The following is a 23,252-nucleotide window of genomic DNA, read 5'->3' on the forward strand; positions in this document are numbered from 1 at the left end:
AGTGTCTAGATGCTTAATGTGCCATATCGTTTTGATGAAATTTCGCATTGCTAAAATAACATAGACGTAAGAAACACTTGTAATTACAGACTTTCTTCGCAGCGTTTCTCTTTTCGTGGCCACGACAATCACATGCGTCAGATTATAAAGAACACTAAGTTATTTCTGATCAGTAAAAAAATTGAAACTCTACCTTCTTTCTTCCGAGTTAAGAGGATTTAAATTTTAACGAGTGATTTACAACTGGCTCCAGCTACGGACGCGCAATGAGTTTTTTCAAAGCAGGTGTCCCCCCCCCCCCCCCCGATAAAATCCCGCTTTAAGCGTTACATAACGCTTCAAAACGCTTGCCACAAAATACCATTTTCAGCAATCTCTTAGCAACTGCTCTGGAGCTGTTGTTAAGAACGACCCCTTTATGCTAAAGGCTTCTAAAAGAGGAGAATGAAAGACAAACAAAGCATAACAAGAGTGTAGTTGTGTTTAACAATAGTTTTATTCTGTCTTTTGAGAATAATAATTTCTCTCAGACAACCCAATCTTATTAATTTAAATTAATATACCCTTAATGCAACATAGTTACGTATGCTCTGTAACTATACAACTATGTAATTGTAACTATGTAACTAAGATACCGTATTTATTCGATTAAGCGCCCAACCTCGATTAAGCACCCACCTCGAATAAGCGCCCACCCTGAAGGTAGGAAAAGTTAATAAGTGCCCAGCCTCGAATAAGCGCCCACCCCTACCCCCTAAAATGAGAGCGCAAGAGGAGATTTGATTATTGTTGAAGTACTACTAAGAAACTATCCTGAAGACTTAGTTTTTTTTTAAGTTTTTTACTGAACTTTTCAATGAATATTTAAAATTCAGCTTTCGCACACCTTTACGTTTAGTAATTATATATTTTTTCTTGCAAAATAAACGTACTACTTGCTACAAAATGGTGACAATTTAATAAGCGCCCAGCATCGAACAAGCGCCCACCCCGAATAAGCGCCCACCCTCAATATCCAAATATTTAATAAGCGCCCAGGGCGTTTAATGGAATAAATACGGTACATCAGTATGTTAAACTATCTTAACCACGAATATAACGTGTAACCATCTAACCGAACTATTACAACCATTTTTTTTTTTGCGAGGAACTTCATCTAGTACAAGCATCAATCAACCTTTTCACAAATCGACTGTGTTTAAAAGGTAAACATCATAAACTCTGTTAGACATCAGAATTATAGAAAAGAAGAACGTTCCATACTGATTTGCGTTCATGTTTATCACTACACAACGAGTCGCCAAAACACCAACAAACTTGCTATTAAAGGCAGCATAAATATCTCTACAATATATTATACAGCATAGCCAAGTCTAGAGTGGTATCCGGCAACTGTGTGTAGATTTAACCTTATCCACCTAGAACAATGAAGAAAAAACTGTCAGGTGAAAAATAAACTAGATACAATTATGACAGATTATGGTAACTCTCTGATTAAGGTAAAGTTGAAGCTTTAGGAACCGCGCAGAAAGGATTTGAGTGGGGGGGGGGGGGGCTTAAAATCGAATAGAGAAGCGTGAGCCAACTAGGTGGGGAGGGACATGTTCCCCCGGGAAAATTTGGATTTCAATTTCTCTTGAACGTTCAGCGCTTAATTTTTTTTTTCAAGTATTGCTTTAAGCGACAAAACGTTGCGATAAAGCGACGTTGCTCCACAAAACGTTCGTCAAGCCACGAACCTTTTTCACCATGTTGAAGTACCGGTAACTGAGATGTTACCAGAACAAATGAAAACAGAAAAGACAATTTTACTTTTATTGTTGCAAAATGAATAACCTTTAGCACGAGCTCGAAAACAGACCGTATTGTCTTATAACCTTAACCTATTCGTTTGGATCGAAACCGAGCAATGATGAAACAGGCCTTTTCATGAGAAATTTAGTCCACTCGCCCTTAAAAAGCCAGTTTTTAAAAAAGGGCATGATCCTGTAGTAGCCTAACTTTTTTCGATAATAATTGAAAACCAGACAATTGTCCGCATTAACTTGTTTTTTTTTTTTTTCTGTGTATTTAAGTTAAAGGGAGAGTCCAAGGGAAACAGTGATTTTAATAGGAGGATTAGTTTCCTTTTGCCCGAGACCCTCGACTGAAAATAAACGCTTTGTTGTCTGTATTTACTATTTAATTTTCCTTTGGCTGAAAACGACATGAATTCATTCATTGAAATTGTTAACACTGCGCAGTGCTTTGAGCTTTATTCGCATTGAGAAATATCGTTCTCAGTTAAGTGAAACGAAATTTTTACGTGTGCAAACAATTTTTATATGTCAACTCTCGACTCCCAAGTACAAACAAAACAATGAATAAACGCTTAGCTTTTGTCCACAACTTTCAATTCCTTCGTATTCGTAGCGTGGTTTCGAGCCGCACGTCCTGATCACATGCAAGTTCAAGGCTTAAGTTGTGTCGCTCAAGGGAGCTAGTGAGTTTTTTCACTCTGGGGGGTAAAACAGTTTTGACGCACGTCACGTAATACGTTCTCGTCCAATAGAAAACTGAATTTCGGTTGGGGTGTATAACACATTTCGCTTTATTACCACAGTTACCTCATTGCCATGTACGTAATAAAAGACGATTTACCTTCTACCTTTGTTGCTAGGATGAATATTTTCTTTGCGTTTCCAAGATCGTAAGAATTCACATCCTGCTTGCTTTTCCAAAAATAAACTTTTTCATCTCACTGTTAAGGTATCAGAGTGAGTATCACCCCATTTCTCACAAAATGCGAATTCTCTTTTTTTAGATCTCGTGTTAGGAAAGTTTGTGATCTTTCTTTTGCAAAAAATTCGAAAAGAAAAGCTCCTTTGGTTTCTGAGATAGACGTAAAAAAAGATTTTGAATTTATAAATACCGCCAACTGAACGTTGACAAGTTTAAGTCATCGCTTATTTAGGGTGCGTTCGTTTGGGAATATGTATTCTGCTATTCTGCTCCTGGGACAGAATATAGTCGGAATGGAAATCCAAGTATTCCGGAATGAGAAGAGTGAAATTTCGTTTCACTTAACTGAGAACGATATTTCTCAATATAACGATATTTCTCGATATAAGCTCAAAGCACTGCGCAGTGTTAACAATTTCAATGAATGAATTCATGTCGTTTTTAGCCAAAGGAAAATTAAGTAGTAAATACAGACAGTAAAGTGTTTATTTTCAGTCGAGGGTCTCGTGCAAACAAATATTAATCTTTCTATTAAACTCACTGTTTCCCTTGGAGCCAGTCATTAAGTATTAATTGCACTTAACAGTGGGATGAAAATGTTTATTTTTGGAAAACCAGACGGGATGTGAATTCTTTCGAACTTAGAGACGCGAGAAAAACATAAATCCCAGCGACAAAGGCAGGGGGTGTATTGTCCTCAACTGCAAACATGGAAGCGAGGTAACTGTGGTATAAAGCAAATTGCAGCTAGCAGTTCTTTGTAGTTCTCCTGCGAAGAGGTCTTCCTTATCGGTGAGACGAAGTGAAGAAGCCAACGCAAAGGCCAACAGACAAGGTCGGTTACCAGATATTGTTTTTATTACTTTTTGTAGATCTTTGATTTCGCATCATATCTCTTCAGTTATTTACTGTACTTACCGAAATCGCGAAAAAGAAAGTTTTTATTTTGTTGGTACATTTCCGGATCATGAAGGGAAAACTGTGCAAAATTACATTATAAATTAAGGAAAAGTTAAAATAACAAGTGTGGTAGAACGTGAGTCGCAATATAAACCAAAACAAATCAATGGTGGCGAAAATTGGGGAAAATTGGGACGGATTACGAACCATTAACCCTGACTCGTCCCCAGTCGTCTTTTGAGTCCCTCTTGGGTCGACTGCTGAACACGGAGCTTGCAATTTTCGCATAAGAGACGACTGGGGACGAATCAGCCATTAACCTTCCTTTTTCTAATTGGTACGAACTGTTTCGTTCATATCTATCCTTAATCTTGCTGTTAATTATATTGTGTTTTCTTGCCAAATGTACGCAATATGTTTTTGATTCTGCGCTAAGGCTTTCCACCATGTCAAGAAAATCTGATCGTGTTATACCTCTAATATATAGATTTAGGCAAGCCTAAAAGCGGAGCTCTCCATTTATTTAATTTTCACTGGAGCTTATGAAATGTTTTCATTCTAGTGAATAAGCGGCCAATGTACTAATGTTTACGGTGGTTTATAGGTGCAAGACAAATTTAAATCGCTCACGGTTAAACTGAATGTCTGCCGTACGACAAAAATAATAATCTCAAAGCAGGGCAAATGTCATTACTCATGGCACGAAAAATTACCTTAGAGTACAGTAAATTATCTGCTTTCTAACAATAGAAAATAGTAAAATATTCTCACTACCTACAATACACATAAATATAACAATGAGATATGGAAGGGTGAAAATGGTCCCTGTCCACAGGAGTGGACAGCGTTATACTCACATGCATTGAAGGTAGTGCACCGCGTCATGGCCAGGGGCGTGGGTGGGTGGGTCGCTGTCTTTACTCTGAGATGTTGTTTGACAAATGTACACAATACAAAGAAAGGCGGTAATATATACAACGCTAAGGATTGTGGGATATCTATTGTTATGGAAATATTCTTGTTTTATTTCCGGTACTGAGAATAGTAAAATATTCTCACTACCTACAATACACATGAATATAACAATGAGATATGGAAGGGTGAAAATGGTCCCCAAATCCACCAGCTTGACCGCTAAACAGTCATCACTCCAAAGAAGACCGGCCTAAATCCAGTCTATTCTCCCATTCTCCATTCTCCATTTTTTATTCAGGGTTCTTTTTCTTTCTCATTCTACCTGGATTATACTCTTTTATTGTAAAATCGCTAATGATTCAAAGATTTTTATTAAGCTTATATTAAACGGAAAAGAAAAGGTATTTCCAACCTTGTCAAGAGTATTTAATATTTCATTTTAAAATATCAAGTTAAGAGCAGTTAGCTTCGTGGCAAATTTAAACTATGGTAATATCGATTTTTCCCTGAGCAAGTATGCAAACCAAAACCTATACGTGGGTACAGTTTTTTGCTCTTTTAATTTTGGGTTTTGTTTTTCTTTCATTCTACCTAATTTATATTGTTTTAAAAGTCGGCAATGATTAACAGGTCGTTAAAAAATTTCTTTGAACGGAAAAGGAAATTTTTTTCTCAGCCTTGTCATTAGTAGTTAATCTTTTCTTTAAAAGGGCTGAACTCACAAGTTCATTTTCATGCAAATCAAACACATTTTCATATTAATGGCTTCGCACCAGGATTGTTTTGAAATGAGGGCAAAAAGCATCTTGACAATGGCCTATTTTTAGGAGCTAATTTCCGACACAGCCGCAAAGTAAGACATATCATATATTCGCTTTCATAACTTCTAAATTGAAACGATAAAATAATCAAATTCAAAAAGGAGTTATCGCTATTTAGCGATGTAATGCAATTTATCTCTCTGTGTATTCTCTTTACCGATACTAATATCAGAAAACATTAGTAATGTTGTGATCTCGGAGAGGAGAGGTAACAATGTAAAAGCTACATCGAGTACATAAACAATGAAAATTATAATTGAAAATTGTAATGCTTTGTAGATTAAAGATTAATTTAGAGTTACAATTTAAAAGTTATTCACTTGTGACCGTAAGAGAAAGTAGGCCTTTAAAAGGCCTTTGTTGGATGTTGAGATGGTCTTTGTCCCTGGCTATTTCAAAATGTGTCCTGATTGTGCGAAGACATTCATATGAAAATATGTTTGATTTGCATGAAAATAGACTTGCAAGTTTAGTCCTTCCCAAAAAATATTGTTGAGATGCCCTTTGTTCCTGGCTATTTCAAAATGTGTCCTGATTGTGCGAAGACATTCATATGAAAATATGTTTGATTTGCATTACAATAAACTTGCAAGGTCAGTCCTTCCAAATACAATATTGATAAGATGCACTTTTATCCTCTGATTTCAAAAAGTCTCCTGATGGTGCGAAACCATTCATATGAAAATATGTTTGATGTACATGAGATTGAACTTGCAAGTTAGTCCTTTCAAATGAAACTACAACCCGAATTAATTAAGCCTGGTTTTCGCTAGCGACGCAAGCACAAGCGCAAGCACAAGCGCGATCACGCAAAAAGGACAAATTTAATTTTGACCCTTGTGCTTGCGACAAGCACGAGCACAAGGGTCAAAATGCAATGCGCTTGTACTTTTGCTTGAGTCGAAGAAGAGTCGAAGCCTTTTTCACGGTGAAATAAGATGTTATCATTGCGCTTGTGCTTGCGTCGCTAGTGAAAACCAGGCTTTACTACGTTTTTTTCTGAGCAATAAAATTATATTCTCTATGTATAAGAGAAAAAAAAGCCCGAACTGCAAAAAAAAAACACTGCACCCCACAGATGGGTTTAAAGACTTGCTTTGTTGATTTCCTACTTTCCATAGGTAAAAATGGAAATTGCGTTGCATTGGATATGCTTCGAAAGTAAATGCATTTCCTGAATTGCAATGTATTTAAAAGACTTGGCTCTCGCACACAATAAAAGCAGAAAGCAAATTTACTGATATTTTTGTTTCTTCCGATCTAACCGATGATTTTACCTAATTCTATAGTATGAAAAGTGTGATTTTAGAGCAGTTAAAGGGACTGTGTCACAGCTGAGTTAAGATTATTTTATTAAGCTTTACCAAATACTTGCTGTCAAACTTAATTTTTGCAAAGAAATTACTTCTATGGATCTAATAACAAAACCATAGCTTTATTGCAACCAAATGTGTCTCCCGGGCGTTATAATTTAGATTTACAAGCAAGCGAGACTAAATTTGAAAACTGTTCAGCCCAACAAGATTTCAAAAACCCACATCGCAATCCGTTTCAATCTTTGTCGCTTTTGGCCATCCGTACCTTCTTATGTATTTGCTGTGTTATTGAAATGTTCCTTCACTGTTGTAAGAGTTTTTTTTGTATATTTCACTGAATTTGTTGGTCATTTCCCATGCCTAAATTTGGCTAAAATCCGTGACACAGTCCCTGTAATCTCCGTGTGAGGCCAAAATACGTGAGGGTATACGTATGATATCTGTTGGAAAACTCGTTTAGGTATTTTGTTTTAGATTGTCCGTGGCGATGCTGGTTTGACTCCATCTGAAATTGAGGAGTTCTTTTCAAGTGCTTGCAATTTCGTTTTGGCCTCTACAACCTGCAAACTTCAAAGCCGCTTGCGAGACGAATAAATTGATTGCCACGGTTGTAGGGAATTAAACTAGCTCTCAGTCCAATTAAAGTGACATATATTGATATGAAACTCCTGTTATATTCCCTTCCCTACGTAAAAGGTGGAAACAAATCGGGCAATACCAAATTGAAAGAAAAAAAAAAACAAGGAAAAACCTAGACTTGCTCCAAGTCGCTCGTTTGTTTTGAAGGATACCGCTGGATACGGAAACGGAGGGCGCGCGCGGGCATGAAAAACAAAATGGCGGAGGATCGTGGCGGAATGGCTTGTTCCGAGCCATTCCTCGACGCACGGACAAATGAATTCCGCGCGGTCACTCGCGCGCGATGTCAAAGCAAGCTAACTCAAGTTACTCTATCGACAAGAAACGAGCGACTTGGAGCAAGTCTAGGGAAAACCTTCTGCTCGGTCTTTCAATGAACACTGTTCGTGACGATTCAGATTTTCTTCACACTGAATTTGATTGGCTGTTTTGACGTGTTTGACATAAAATTCACATTTGTATATAGTTCCTGTAAAATGGCTGAGAACACATCTTTAAGAATCAAGTGTAGGGTGTGAAACTTGCCCTCAAAAAGGGCATTGACACATATTATAAAACTCTATTTTTGTCGCCGCCCACCTCTCTATTATATACGAAAAATAACAAAATTGAAAACCAGAAATAACAATCGTTCCTTTGTGAATGCAGGATAAATCTGCTTAAGTTTCCCTTTCATGTGGAAGATCAATGGATTAATAATTGATAATTTCTTCAATTTTTTGCAATAAACTGTAGAGTATGTAGAGATAAGATGTATGATAGAACATTGCTTTGTGAATTAAAGATGATTTTAGCGCTACAATTTAGAAGTAACTCGGTAGCGGCCGTGTCAGAGATGAGCTAAATAAAGATCAAAAAGTGTTAAGATGCCTTTTTCCCTTGTTTTAAACTGACGACCCCTGGTGTGTAACCATTCATATGAAAATAGTATGTTGTTTTACATAAAAATAAACGTGTGAGCTCAGTCCTTCCAAAGAAAATAACAGTTACTATTGACGAGGTGAGAGAATACTTTTTTTTTCCCGTTCACGGAAGCTTAATATGGAATTGAAAGCAGTTATTTTTACCCGCAATCAAATAAATCATGTGTGCATCCAAAATTTCAGAGCAGTATCGTTTGGTCATCTAGTGAAGACAGTTCTCGACGATTCAGGTTTTTCAAACTGGAAGTGATTGTTTGCCTTCATGTAATTGCAACGAAATTTACCTTCATTAATCTTACTTGTTGAGTTGCCGGAGAACAACTTTAATAATCAAGACTTGGGTGTGAAACTTGCCTTTTGTACAAATCAATGCAGTGACACGTACTAAGAAACTTTTGTTTGATCTCCTTCCACTCTCCGAGATTTACTATAAACGAAAGGTACCGGAAAACAATGACAACTAATCGAATGAAAAAAAGGAAAAGAAAAAAACTTAAATCGTTTCTTAGTAAATGCAGGACAAATCTGCATTAGTTTTTCTTTCATTAAGATGATTAACGACTTTTATTGTTCTTGAAAAGAAAAAATAGCTGTTTTGGTCTAGTGATGATTTCTTTTAGTTCTTGCATTAACCTAAAGGTAGCTAAACAACTAAATCATCAAAAGAATATTTGATTGTTTACGTGTGAGCTGGAATCAATATAAAAAGCCTGTTTGGTTAAAACACGAACTACGAAACTTTGCTTTGATTCCATCCCCCCGTCCGCCCCCTATCTCTGAGATTTCCTATACACAAACGGCAACGGTAAAAATTGTCAATTAACCGAATGAAAGAAAAATAAATTAAAAACTTATATCTTTCCTTGGTAAATACATGAACAAATCTGCTATTTTTAACTTTACTTAACGGTTTTATTGTACTTAGCATGAAAACACCTTAAACAATCAAGTCTAGGGTGTGAAACTTGCCTTCAGTACAAATTTCTGCAGTGACACGCACTACTAAACTTTTCTTAGCTTTGATCTCCGTCCTCTCTCCGAGATTTACTAAACACGGAAGTTAACGGGAAAAAACATCAATTAACCGAATATAAAAGGCAAAAAGAAATCTGGACAAATCTGTTTTAGTTCTCCTTTCAATAATTAACGACTTTTATTGTTCTTGAAAAGAAAAATAGCTGTTTTAAGGTCTAGTGATAATTTCTTATAACTCTTGCATTAACACAAAGGTAGCTTAACAACAAACCCATCAAAAGAAAATTTGACTGTTTACGCGTGGGTTGGAATCGATAATCAATATAAGAAGTCGGTTTAAAAGAAAAATTGTGACGACGTTGGTTAGTCCTGAGGGGCAAGACTTAAGCGTTAACCGAAAAGTCTTAGAAGGCACTACACAACTAGGTGAGCAAACTGATATGTAATTAGAACTTTATATATTTCCTGACATGTAGCAATATATACTGATTGGAAACTCCTCTTTTATCCCCCGCCCCTCCGGTTACAGTTAAAACAAATCTGGCAATACAAAATTAAAAAAAGGAAAGGAAACCATTCCCTTTTATTTATTTATCCAAGGGGAATTGCATTTCCCGCCCGCTCCAAATTTTGGCAAAAAACATAAAAGGATCACTCCGTTCTGGAGTGGAAATAGGTAAGGATTAACTACCCGTTAAGTATTAAAAAAAATAGTGATTTTTGGAGCATATTTGCTTTTTTGCAATGTTTCGCATTGATGACAGATAAAGCTCCAATTTACACCCTAATGACGCGCAAAATGCCGCAAATATATTTTTTATGTCAGTTTTACGAAGTCATTGTAAATGTAACTTTATTTGCTGCAATTGGGAGGAGTGCGTAAGTTTAACCTCTTCGCATTGTTGCTAAAACAATTTTGAATTGACGGTAATCGTAACGACGGTGTGGACCTGTTTTGTGTTCCTTAACTAGCCTTTAGTCCAAATATAGTCGCATATACTAATAGGACATTCCTCTTTTATCCCCGCTCCTCAGGTAACGGTAAAAACACTTCTGGCAATACCAAATTGAAAGAAGAGAAAAAAAGAAAACCATTCAAAAGTAATAATTTATTCATCAGAATTGCGTTTTTCGCCTGCTCCAAGTTTTGGCAAAACAACTTTAAAGGATCACTCTGTTCAGGAGTAGAAATAGTAGAAATAGATAAGGCTTAGTACCTGTTGAGTACTGAAGAAAATAGTGAATTTGTCGAGCATATTTGACAACAGATAAAATCTCCAATTTACGCGTCATTAGGAACGCGTAAATTGGAGATTTACGCGTTAGTAGGTCTTTTGCCTTCTTTGAAAGGAGGCACGCAAACAAATTTTTGATGTACGTTTATTACGAAGTCATTTTAAATTTATATTGGTTGAAAAAAATACTTTAAATTCACTTTGCTTTTTGCAGTGTTTTGCATTGACGACAGGTAAATCTCCAATTTACGCGTTCCTAATGACGCGCAAAATTCCGCAAACAGATCTTTGAGTTTACTAAGACACTACTAACTTGAATTTACTTGCTGCAATTGAGCTGAGACGAGCGGGTAAGGTAAACCTTTTTGTATTGTTGCTAAAATACTGACGGTAATGGTAACGACAGCGTGGAACTTTGTTTTGTTCCTAAACTAGCCTTTAGTCAAAATATAGTGGCATATACTAATAGAAAATTCCTCTTTTATCCCCGCTCCTCTTTGTTCAAGTCATTTGTAGAGATTTATATTTATCCCCGCTTCTCAGCTAACGGTAAAAAACATTTCTGGCAATACCAAACTGAAAGAAAAGAAAACAAAAGAAAGAAAACCATTCAAAAGTAATAATTTATTCATCAGAATTGCGTTTTTCGCTTGCTCCAAATTTTGGCAAAAAGACTTTAAAGAAACATTAGGTTTGTTTGAGAACACATCTACGTGAGCGCCTGAATTTTTATGTGGAATTTGATCTACATAGATTGGTCTAAAAAACGGTGTCTCAGATTTTTCTTCTCTTGCTCCAATATTTAACTAAACTTAAAAATGGCGCTTTTAGTGCTTTTTCAAGTTAAGAAATTCACAAAAAATAATGGAGCAAGATAAGAAAAATCTGAGACACTGTTTTTTAGACCAGTGTATGTAGATCAAATTCCACATAACGTTCAGGCGCTCACGTAAATGTGTTCTCAAAAAAACCTAATGTTGCGCAACATCATAGTTGGAAACAAAATGCTAACGTTGCTTATTATGGTCTAAATGATCAAAACAAAATCCAACATTACAATCTAAATTCAATAAGCTTTTAGAAAATTTATACTTTATTGTTAGCATTTAGTGTGCACACAATTTCCCTTGGAACGCAAACGCCAATTTTCCTTCCGTGATACCTTAACTCAAAAGTACTGAGCTAAGCACAGGGCGCCCAGGCTCACCCTCTGACAACTCGGTCAAAATGGCGGCGTCAAAATTATAAGGATTTGTATGAAACTTTAGAGGAAAACATTTTATCGTACGAAAATATAACAAACCGCTAGTAAAGCTCACATTTCACATCATATGTTGTCTATGTGACGTTTCTTGACTGTTCTAAAGCATTTAAACACTATTTAACCGATATTTTTAATATTAGTTTACGCTTACCTAAATATATGCAAAAGTGAACTCTTCCGACGCTAGACAAACACCAATGTTCGACAAAAATGAGCCAAAACTTGCTTTTAATTTGGTCCACTCACTCCAAAACCTCGCATGGGCATAGTTCGAAGACCATTCTTTTACTGCAGCAAATTTTTGATTCGCCTGCCTCTCTTCGCGATTTAAGAATATGGGAAAAATAACCATGGTCTGCAAACTTTTAGCTTTCTCCAACACCTTGAACCAGAGAGATTGGACGCATTTTTAATTAGTCTTGCCTTTCACGTGCAGCCTCACGCTATGATTGGGCGATAGTTGTCAGGGCGACGATACTTTTTTCCTGTAGGGGAGGGAGGCAAACGAAACCGTCGCGTCAATTTTGTGGACCCGCGACAGCTTACCCGCGACCCGCGACATTTTACCCGCGATACGCGACACGCGCCGATTAGACTATCTCGCCTCCTGTTATTATTCTGGCCGAGTCTTACGCTTTGTTGTTAACGATAATATGTTTTGCAGTTAACCATGAGGCTTCCAGTGGTTCTCTGTGTTGTGGTCGTTGCTGCTGTCGTCTTGGCGAGTTTTGTCTATGGTAATTTTCTGAGAAGATATACCTTATTACACGAAATTTTCACGACACTTAAATTTCGCAATTTTGCGAAAATTTTGTATTTTGAATCACTTTAATTTCGCGTTTATGGGTAAGACGCAATTTACATTTCCTTGGCAATGTTATTTAACATGCCCTTGAATTAAATAAAATGTCTTCATCAAAGGAACAATAACGTCAAAATTGACAAAAACGCAAGGGCGAGACTAATTCTCGGCAATAACAACAACAGAGCAGTTCTCACAATGTCTACAAGCAGTTTATGCTTGTACGTGCATGAGTTATTGTTCTTGAGTCAATTGACAACAACATCCATTTACATTGAAAATTCCTTCCTTCAGTGGTACTAAGGCCCTGTCCACACTGACCCGGGTAAATTTGAAAATGGAGAAATTTGTAAACGCCGCGTAAAATGTTTTCCATCCACATTAACCCGAGTAAATTTGAAAACGATACGCTTCATTGGTGAGCGTTTTTGAAAAGCCCTGTTTTCGGTGACCGAAAACGCCGTTTCAATGTGGACGGTTGGTCTAACCGGGGAAAAAAGATGCGTTTTCAAATTTACCCGGGTCAGTGTGGACGGGGCCTAAACCTATTTTTTCTTGATCGTTGACATAATGTGAGTCACTTAATTTTCGCGTCATGTTATGTTCGCGACACTTATTGTTCGCGTGGGTTAATTTCGCGATTTTTTTTCGAATCGCAAAATTCGCGAAATTAATGTGTCGCAAAAATTTCATGTAATAACGTACATATTTTTGATAAAAAATCAGTATTTTAACAATCCCCAAATCAGCAGTGTGCTAAATTCCAAGGTGCTACTCAGAAACTGTTCACTTGTTGATTGTGCACTATCGAAGGACGTTTTTCTCTGTGTTTCTCGCGCCTAAATAAAATACTGAAATCACTCAATATGCGCATGATTTTTAGTGCTCTTCTTTTTTTCTCAATAAAACACGAGGCCTTCAAATTGCAATTAAACACGTGCTGATGAAATACAAGCTAAATAGCATACAGTAGTGGTTTATGTAAGGCTTAAGGCAATTTTGGTTAAATGATTAGTAACCTTTTTTGATTTTCCCTTAAAAAATAACGTTGATGTTAGAACAGATATTAGGCGGTCGAAATATAACGTCATTTCAACACAACAATTGCTTGTGCCGGTTGTTTGTTTTCAGGCTCTCAAGACAATCATAAGAAGTGCAAGAAGTGGGCAAAGCAAGGGAGATGCACTGAAAACGAAGTTAAGGAACTTTGTCCGAAGAGCTGTAGTAGTGGCAGTGGAGGTGAAGGAGGTATTTAAGTTCTTTTCAAATTTCCCTTTTAATAAGCATTAATATTATCATCATTTTTGCGACGATTTTCCACGATCGTTACACAGTGCTGCTATGTGGCTTTCGCGTTTCATCATTGTCTCAGTGCTGTCACGCGGCTCTCATCAAACTAATAAACAACGGTGAAACGCGAGATGATATAATGAGAGTCTCATGACCATTGAGACAATGATAAAACGCGATAATTCGTGCAAAATAGTCGTAGTCTCAAAGAGACCTTTGATTTAAACAGTGGTGATTGTTTACATGAAGTATTATGTATGCTTTAGGCAATTTTGTTTAAACTAAGTAAACATGTTTCGTCTGTTCGTGACTTTTCAGTTGATTGCTACATTTGGTGTCTAATCACTCTGCAGTGAAACGAAAACATTATTTTAACTTAGTCCAAGTAAGAAAACCACAGGCGTATAAAGGAGCGCACATTTCTTTTATTGATCAGGGCCCAATTGTTCAGGGAGGATGACGCTATCCGCTGGATAAGTCACTACTCGGTGGATAGCGTAGTTTGTTTTGATAACATTTATCCACTGGACAGTGATTTATACGGCGGTCAGTGTTATCCACCCTTCGAACAACTGGCCCCAGACATAAACGGCCATAGCTCAGCTTATTTACTTTATTATTCATTGTAGTCACTAGCTGTCTTCTCATTGGCTAAGAGCCTACAGCTAATTCTGGGAATCCGCGCGACCCCGCGCAACCTACAGATTAGTGAATAATCTGCTAGCAGATTATTCACTAATCTGTAGGTTGCGCGCGCAATGCATGATTTCCAAGAGCAGTGTGTCAGGCATCTGGCGGCGAAGAAAATTCATAGTTCGTCGAGTCACTTCTTCAACCGAGAAATAGTTTGACCACAGTTCAAAAATTGCTGGACAATAAAGTCTCGGTAAACAAAAAATGGCTAACAAAAACTGGGAAGGAACTATTCCACGATTTAGTAGGACGACCAGCCGGAATTAGCACAAGTTTTGAAACAGGTTGAAATCGTTTGTCATTACTTCCTTTTCCAGAAAAACAATGTATAATAAAACAATTATTAGATTCGGTTTATGTGATATCCGGAATAATCAAGGTCTCGGTAAGTGTTATCAGCCTCAGCCTTCGGCTTCGGCTGATAACACTCACCTCGACCTTGATTATTCCGGATATCACAAAAACCTCATCCAATAATTGTTTAAAAACGTGAATAAGACATAACACACAATTTACTAAAGTAAGGTTTCGAGTGATGAAAAGCGGAGATCCCGTTGAATGTCGGAAAATGTCAACTCCCAACTGACAAACTCATTAAATCTATAAATCTTATCGTGATCTCGAGTGATTGTGTAACCAGCAAACCAACAAATCTACATACCAAAACATAACTATCTCATAACTATCTCATTTTATGCATGAATAATTGAAAAGCATTGGCAGAAAACTTAAACCATTTAGTGCTCGATTGTAGTTGTCACGGCTTTCCATAAAACATTGACGTTGATGTTGAAACAGAAATAAGGCGGTTGAAATATGACCTTATTTGCTCACAACAATTGCTTTTATCGGTTGTTTGTTTCCAGGTTCTCAAGACAATCATAGGAAATGCAAAAAGTGGGCAGAGAGTGGAAGATGTACTAAAAAGAAAGTGAAGAAACTTTGTCCGAAGAGCTGTAACCTTGGTGGCGGTGGAGGAGGAGGAGGAGGAGGAGGAGGAGGAGGAGGAGGAGGAGGAGGAGGAGGAGGAGGAGGAGGAGGTATTAATTAAATTCTTTAAAATTTTTATTGCAGTCAAAACAAGTTGCTTCGGAACTTACTTCGGAACTTGCTGTCAAAACGTAAACTAGCTATCTCGAAGCTGTAAACTAGCTAACTCGAAGAGATATGTAGCTAGTGTTTAAAGAAGATTGTTTTAAGCCGATCTGTTTTTCTTTTCTAAATTTTCGGTGACATCTGTTCACCTTCATCAGAGTTAGTGAAAGTTTGTTGGAGCTCGCGCTACCAATCCATGCGTTAGTGCGACATTTTAATTTTGAATTAACGGCACATAAGCGCGAGGAAAAGCTTTGCGTTCGTTGATAGCATCGCTGTCCAAAGTGGAGTGCCACGACTCCAAGAAAAGCCTCTTGCTGTAATTGACTACACCACGCTCGAGGATCTGGGCGTCCTTAGGATGGATGTTATGTTCCGTTGACTCAGCATGCTGTTTAATTGCTGATTCGCTATTGCTCGCGCGGCCTGGATCATGTTCGGCTCCGCGCGAGGACCATGAGCGCTTGCTTTCCCCGATGTACGTAAAAGAGCGTGGTGTAGTCAATTACAGCAAGAGGCTTTTCTTGGAGTCGTGGCACTCCACTTTGGACAGCGATGCTATCAACGAACGCAAAGCTTTTCCTCGCGCTTATGTGCCGTTAATTCAAAATTAAAATGTCGCACTAACGCATGGATTGGTAGCGCGAGCTCCAACAAACTTTCACTAACTCTGATGAAGGTGAACAGATGTCACCGAAAATTTAGAAAAGAAAAACAGATCGGCTTAAAACAATCTTCTTTAAATGTCTTCTACCGATCGCACTACTGGTTCCAGTATTTTCTGTAGCTAGTGTATTTACATATGTAGCTAGTGACATTTACATTTTTTCGTGCATGCGCTTTAAATGCCTTACGACTGTAGAAATTTTCGTTGCACCGTCGATTTCGATTAGTTTTAAAACTAATAAGAGTTTGTTACAAAAAAAGAATCTTTTTTTCAATTCGCTAGTATTTTACTTCATGTTTGCTCAAAAAGCATCTATAAACACCAATCCAAAACAAAAAGTTAACACCGTTTTTTTTATTATTTCCGCCTGAATTGCGAAAAAAAGAAACAAATTAATATAACTTAAAAAGATAACTTATAAAACTAGCTGAGTTGATAGGGTCTAGATCAGTGGGACTTAATCGCAGGGTCTTCTAAGGTCTTCAGTTTTGGATCTTTAGGTTTATTATCAATTACCACACGAACGTTTTTATTATGTAGGCCTCATTATTTTTGTATGATGCATCATCGGTGGTATATGAGCCCAAAAGTCAGGCTTTTGTAACAGCGGTTAAATTGCCAATTTTCACGAACAATCCAATGTCCGCATTTTCTGATGACGATATTAAGGGTGCGGTTTTAGCTACCTAATATCATAAACGCAAAAAAGCAGTTTCTAAAACATACCCACCGCATTTGAGACAGATATCAGATTGTCGAGTAAGGTTTGAATTTAGAGTAATATCATTTAGAACTCAGTAAAAAAAAAATAAAAACGATACAAGTCTAAAAGAAACTGAACGTCAGCCATTCAACCCAATGTAAAAGTGATTGGCATCGTTCTCATTTGTCCTCGAAACATTAATGCAAAGTCGACCATAGATTATAGTGATGATGCGTTGGGGACTTATCTTGCTAAATAATTGACTTTTCGCAATAAATGTAGTGTATAGAGTGTACAGAGAAAGGTATGTTCACAGTGACCATCCCTATCATTGTTACCCAGGCTCTTGCGGCGTTTCGCGGCTCGGACACAGCCGTGTGATTGGAGGAAATGATGCTTCACCAGGTGCCTGGCCGTGGCAGGTAGGTGAACAAATCATAACCGCCAGCTTATTTCTCCATGAATGTTGTCAGTTTTGATCTTTATGCGCCTCTTTTGTTAATTTTCCTTTTAATGCGCCCAAGGTTGGCTTGCATAACAGACGTGGAGGATTTTTCTGCGGTGGAACGTTGATAACACCAGAATGGGTTGTCACGGCAGCGCATTGCATTTCAAGCCTGTGAGTTTGTAGTATAATAAATTTTGTCAGTAGTTTGTTGGTAGTAGATTTGTGTTACTTAGAATAAACGTGTTTTTTCCTAGGCTGCATGTCTTAACCAATTTTGTTCTTGTGCCAGGAGTCCCTCATATTACGTGCTCCGCCTTGGAGATCACAACCGAAATAGCAACGAGGGAACGGAACAGAATATTCCCGCCTCAAGAGTTATCAAACACCCATCATATGGCAGCGGCGGACGGCTTAACAATGACATAGCTCTTATCAAGCTTTCGCGAGCTGCTATCATCAATGACCGCGTATCGCCGGCATGTCTCCCGGAAGCAAACTACATTGTTCCACATTGGTCCAATTGTTACATCACTGGTCAGTCTATTTGTTCGTATTTAAGGTCAAATGCAGTTTTTCAATGATCGTTCAGAGTTATTTTATGACCTCAGTCATAGTAGGAGGCACTGTGGCGTTATTTAACAATTAGACTACGAGCCCAAGTTTTCTATGAGCAAATAGTCAACGAGGAGCAGCCGAGTTGACTATCGCTCATAGAAAACAAAGGGCGAGTAGTCTAATTGTTTTAGTAGAAACTCTAAAGGATTGCAGTCCAGAACCTACAATATTGTGCACTTTGAAGACAAAAATCAAGAAAATTTACCGCTTAAAGAGCTACGCGAGCGCGCGACTGTTTTCTATCGGCGAATAGAAATCAGTGGGAGAACCAATCAGATTCGCGGATTTCCATTAGAACACAGCTGAGCCGCAGTTATACGCCTTGATCAACACTGTAGGTCTTTCTCTGTTTACCGGCGATAAAGCGCGTTGTCGAAACTAATTGAAGGGTTATAAAATAAATAATCTCAGTCTGGCTTGTTAGTATATTGGAGGATAATGCCCTTCGCTGAAAGATTGTCCTCAAAACTTCACAGTTGCTCTTGAAGCTTCGCTTCTCGGCCAACTGTTCATTTTTGGGACAGTCCTTCAGCCTAGGAAATTATCCTCCAATATACCAGCCGCCTGAAGAGGTTTATTTACTAATAACATTCGTAATTAAGCTTTAAAATAAAGCGTTGGCGAGGTTCGAGCTTAGACGGAGTTATCATTTATGCTTTGGATGGCCCGGTGGCCTAATGTTTAGTGTGCTGGACTCCGAATCTTGTGGTCTGGGTTCAAGCCCTAACTGGGGTCATTGTTTTCTTTCTTGGACAAGACACTTTACTTTCACAGTGCCTCTATATATCCACCCAAATGCCGGCCTTAATGGGTATCGGCAAATTTAATGCTGGAGGGTAACCCTGCGATGGTCTGTTATTCCGTCCAAGGGAAGTAGAAGTACTCCTCGTCGCCTCATTCTACTGAAAGGCAAAACTTTTCTTCGAATGATTTTTCGGTTTTCTTTAATCGGCATTAAAGCAAACTCTAAATTCCAGTTTGATCTTGATGTTTGTACACTTTATAACAGGTTCTTGGGAATCCTTTGATTGTTACACTTTTCGGATTTCAGCCAAAATTGTCATTAATAATTCTAACGCAACCTTTCTCGCGTTTGCCACTTTCTCTTCTTTTTTCAAATTCCGTTTTATTTCTTAACTCTTATTAGACCTAAACCTTTTTTAATTTATATAAGTTCTCTTATGACTTTATTTTATTTGTGTTGCATGACACTGGGCATTAAAAACGTCTAAACAACAACTTGTAAGGCTCCTTAACATTATGAACTGACTATTTTTTCTACTTTTTGTTGCAGGCTGGGGTAAGATCAAACATCCAGGTAGCACTTATCCCATTCTTCAACAAGCAAAGATATATGCACTATCAGAATCGGATTGCAAAAGCAAATGTAAGTTGCCATTTTGTACTAATTATTAATAATTATTTTCTCCTTTTTAATATCAATACCTAGTCGGGCACACAGGTTTTAAAAACAAAGGGCGTCATTAGCTAGAGGTTCACTTGACGGGCTAGCGTGGGTCTCAAGCACTGGCCTAACGGTAACGCAAGTGGACGCAAGTAGTTGCAAGTTCAACTTTCGTACAGACTTGCGTTGGCTGGGTGGCCAAACGGACACGCAAGTTTAGTTGCAAGTACACGCAAGTTTTCAAAAGGCATTAAAAATGCTACGAGGTGCAATTCAGTATTTGAACTAAACTGCAAAAAAATGCGTTGACTTGCGATGGGTGGCCAAACAGTGAAAAAACGGCGTTAACTTTAGTGCAAATTTGATCTCGACTAAAGTGGACGCAAGTCAACGCAAGTTCACGCGAGTCCTGGCCGAACGGAGACGCAAGTGGACGAAAGTTTTTTTTTAACTTGCGTTGCCGTTTGGTCACTGCTTCATTAGGAAGGTGATAGAAATATGGAATGGAAGAGTATAAAACAGCCTCTCAGTGGTGTCTACAGCTCGCGCCGGAATGGTAGCCACAATCTAGCTCTCCCAGTGCTTGGGGAACTGGTTGCATAAATTCACACGATATTTTTCTTTGAAATTCAAATCTTGTTTTGTAATACAGCTTCAACTGTTGGGATAAAGGCTCTAAAATCTTACCTCAAAAAAGTTATAGATGGTTGCCATAGCAACAATTATGATTAAACCATTAAAATTGTGTTTCTATTAAGCGTTAAATCGCATGTAATTGAAACTTTTTTGAATCAGATTTAAACAATTTTGTTGGTCCTTTTTAGGGTACCATGCAACCTAAAGCATGTTTATTTCCAGTATCCGTTTCTGTTTCAGTGTTTGTCTACATTGACCCTGAAAAGCCCCATCGGGGAAGTGGTCAATTAAGATATTTATTTATTTTATTTTTATTTTGACTATGCTGGGCTCTGGTCTGGTTGCTGGCATACTGCAACTGGTGTCGCTACAACAAGTCAAAGAAGATCGATTTCTTCTTCTCTTGAAGGGTCACGTTAGCGGCGATTCTGCAATTTAGTCAATTTAACTGAACTTTAAAAGGCGAAGGAACAATAACAGTCTCAGGCAGAAAATGTAGAAGAGATTGTGAGGATATTTTTTAAGACATGCGGGATTTCGAACGCTCTCTCGACAGATCAAAAGACGATCACGTAGCCAAAGTTTTCACAATAAAATCTTGGTGTAAGTACTTCCAAAAGTGGACATTTGAGAACAATGCACTTAAATTTTCTTGCACATAATTTAAGCATTTAATTATAATTAGCCGGCAGTGGCGGGAGGAGGGGTGGAGGGTTGCAAGGGGAGGGGAGGTGCAACTAGTTGTTTTAGTACGTAAAATGTTACCCAAACGAAAAAACCTGTGATGGCGATACAAGAGGCACCTTTCACAAGTTATTATATTTATCAATCTTTACATCCCTTAACACCTTTTCCACTATGTTCTATATTTTTAGTCATTTTCTGCCTGTAAATAACCGTTTCTATGGCCGTTACTATGTGGAAAACTTTGTGTATATTCCTCGTGTTTTACACTCATCTTTGGGCATATTAGGCAAAATCCTTCGAAAATGTTTTAATCAGTGTTAAGTGGCTTTAAATCTCATATTTTCTAAAACAAAGGCTACTTTTTCATCAAGGTCGTCATATTTTGGGGTGCAAACACTCACTCAATCACTCACTCGCTCATCCTCTTCGCTCCTGTTGGTGGAGCATAAGGCTAAACAGCAACGCTTTCATCCACCAAAAAACGTTTTTCATCCATCACGGTCTTTTGCTTGCTGTTCCACCTCATTCCAGGTAGTCCAGACCAGGCCTTTACGGCTCACCTTCCATAGTTCTTCTCTACGTAATCTTAGGTCTCCCTCGCCATCTCTTACCTTCATGTCTCCAGGCGAGAGAAACTTGGCGGCAATTGTTGTCTTTTTCTCTCCTCGAGATATGACCGGTTCATCTCCATCGCCTGACCTTCACGGTTTCTGAGATGGGTCTCTCTATAGCTGTTTCACAGAGATCAAAGCTAGAGATGGTTTAAAACCAGAATATTCAGAGGATTTTTCTTAGACATTTTCGGTGGAAAACGTCTAGCTGCTCGAACAGAGGTCACACAGCTCTTGAGGATTTTTAGCTTGGTGTGCTTGCTGTACATCTTTGACCTCCAGACCGGATTGAGGGTGGCATATACCCTTCTTTTGATTGGCAGCCCTCCTTTGATGTGTTCATGTGATCCACCCCTGCTGTGGCTCCTAGTTGATGAAGTAGCTGACGCCTTCAAAGTCTTGTTGTTGATGAAAATCGGGTTGGGGTAACCTTAGTGTTTGTTCGTAGCACCTTTGTCTCGTTGATGTTGATGTAGAGACCGGTGTACCCTGAAAGCAACCTCAAGAGGGTTGCTGGTCCTTTGCCAAACCTGATTTTCCAGACAGGAAACTGTTTCGACTGCTTTTGTCAGGACTCTCACCCAAGTCCTCTCTGACATGGTTGAACCTGCCAGGGATATGCGCCCCAGTCAGCACAGGCCTTGAGAACATTGAGCCACTCAAGCTTCTATATAGACCCCGACAACGTCCAGCCCGAAGTAGAAGTTAGGATACCATACCAACTTAAAAATCCCAACTGGCAGGAGGCAAACTAATTAGCTATTTACAAGCGTAGCCGAGGTGTTGAACTTGGGACGACCGAGCACAACACCAGCTAGTAAGATCAGAACGGGATTTGACCTCGCGGCCACCGGATTTCAAGTCCAACGCTCTAACCACTCGGTCACGCTGCCTCCATGGCTGCAAGTCAAACCATAGAGTGGTGGAGAAGATACCTACCTGGGCGAAGTGGAAGGGACGAGAAAAAACGGCTGACACAACGGACGACAAGCGAACTCACCTCGTGGTTAACAACACCAGTGCTCCCCCCCCCCTCCAACCCCTGCTGATTCTGCTGGGTCCCAGGCCCCCGCACGAGCGCCACCTCCTAGTTTTTGAAACCCGGTTAACTTAATAGCCACGCTTAAAAGCCCAGTAAGCTTTACGTTGTGGGGCGTAGTTTTTCTTATAAAGCCTTCTTCAGTTATAAATTGCCTGAAATCCCACAGCCTCGTTTTGCGTTTCTCTAGTTAGCTTTCGAGTATGGTCCCTGACCAACGTACAACGCAGTGCCAGTCAAATTTTCATCCAACAGTCTCCTTAACCCACTCGCTCCTTGTTCTATTCACAGATAAAGGCGTAACAAAACAGATGCTGTGTGCTGGGGATCTGGACAACGGACGTGGTGGTTGCCATGGAGACAGTGGAGGACCATTTGTTTGCAAGGGTTCCAATGGACTCTGGTTTCTACAGGGCGCGGTAAGCTTTGGCAGAGGAGACTGTGACGCATACCGCGCGTACACAGTCTTTGCACGAGTTTCCATGTTCAGAGGATGGATCGACCGTTACGTTTAATAAAAAACGTGCCAGCGCTACATAAAATATGCTGAAATAAAGTCATTTTCAACCTTAAATACAAGCATTGTCTCTTTTGTCCCCCAGTTTGATCTCATTTTTGATATATATCGCTACCGCGTCGTTGCAGGCTATGCGAGTGTATTGGTACTTGGATTTGACAGGGGTTGATTACTGAGCCCGGACGGAAGCTTCACCTAAGCTTTTACAATTAAAAATAAGACTACGAGCCCGAGTTCTCTATGGTCGAATAGTCAGGGGCAGCCGCGTTGACTATCGCTCATAGAAAATGAAGGCGAGCAGTCTATTTGTTGTAGTAGAAACTCCAAAGAATTGC

The 23,252-nt window shown here is 38.7% G+C and overlaps 1 protein-coding gene across 1 annotated transcript; it reads left to right on the top strand.

Annotated features, from left to right (window-relative positions):
• Positions 1–16,895: 16,895 nt before the first annotated feature.
• On the top strand, positions 16,896–22,963 carry LOC144664783 (trypsin-like). Its single transcript, XM_078526289.1, has 6 exons — positions 16,896–16,926; positions 17,302–17,381; positions 17,484–17,578; positions 17,697–17,941; positions 19,317–19,409; positions 22,692–22,963. Exons 1-6 carry the CDS (start codon positions 16,896–16,898, stop codon positions 22,913–22,915), a joined length of 768 nt encoding a protein of 255 aa, XP_078382415.1. The 3' UTR covers positions 22,916–22,963.
• The last annotated feature ends 289 nt before the right edge of the window (positions 22,964–23,252 follow it).

Source organism: Oculina patagonica, chromosome 1, assembly GCF_052425735.1.
Source record: "Oculina patagonica isolate OP01 chromosome 1, crgOcupat, whole genome shotgun sequence".
Classification (NCBI taxonomy): domain Eukaryota; kingdom Metazoa; phylum Cnidaria; class Anthozoa; order Scleractinia; family Oculinidae; genus Oculina; species Oculina patagonica.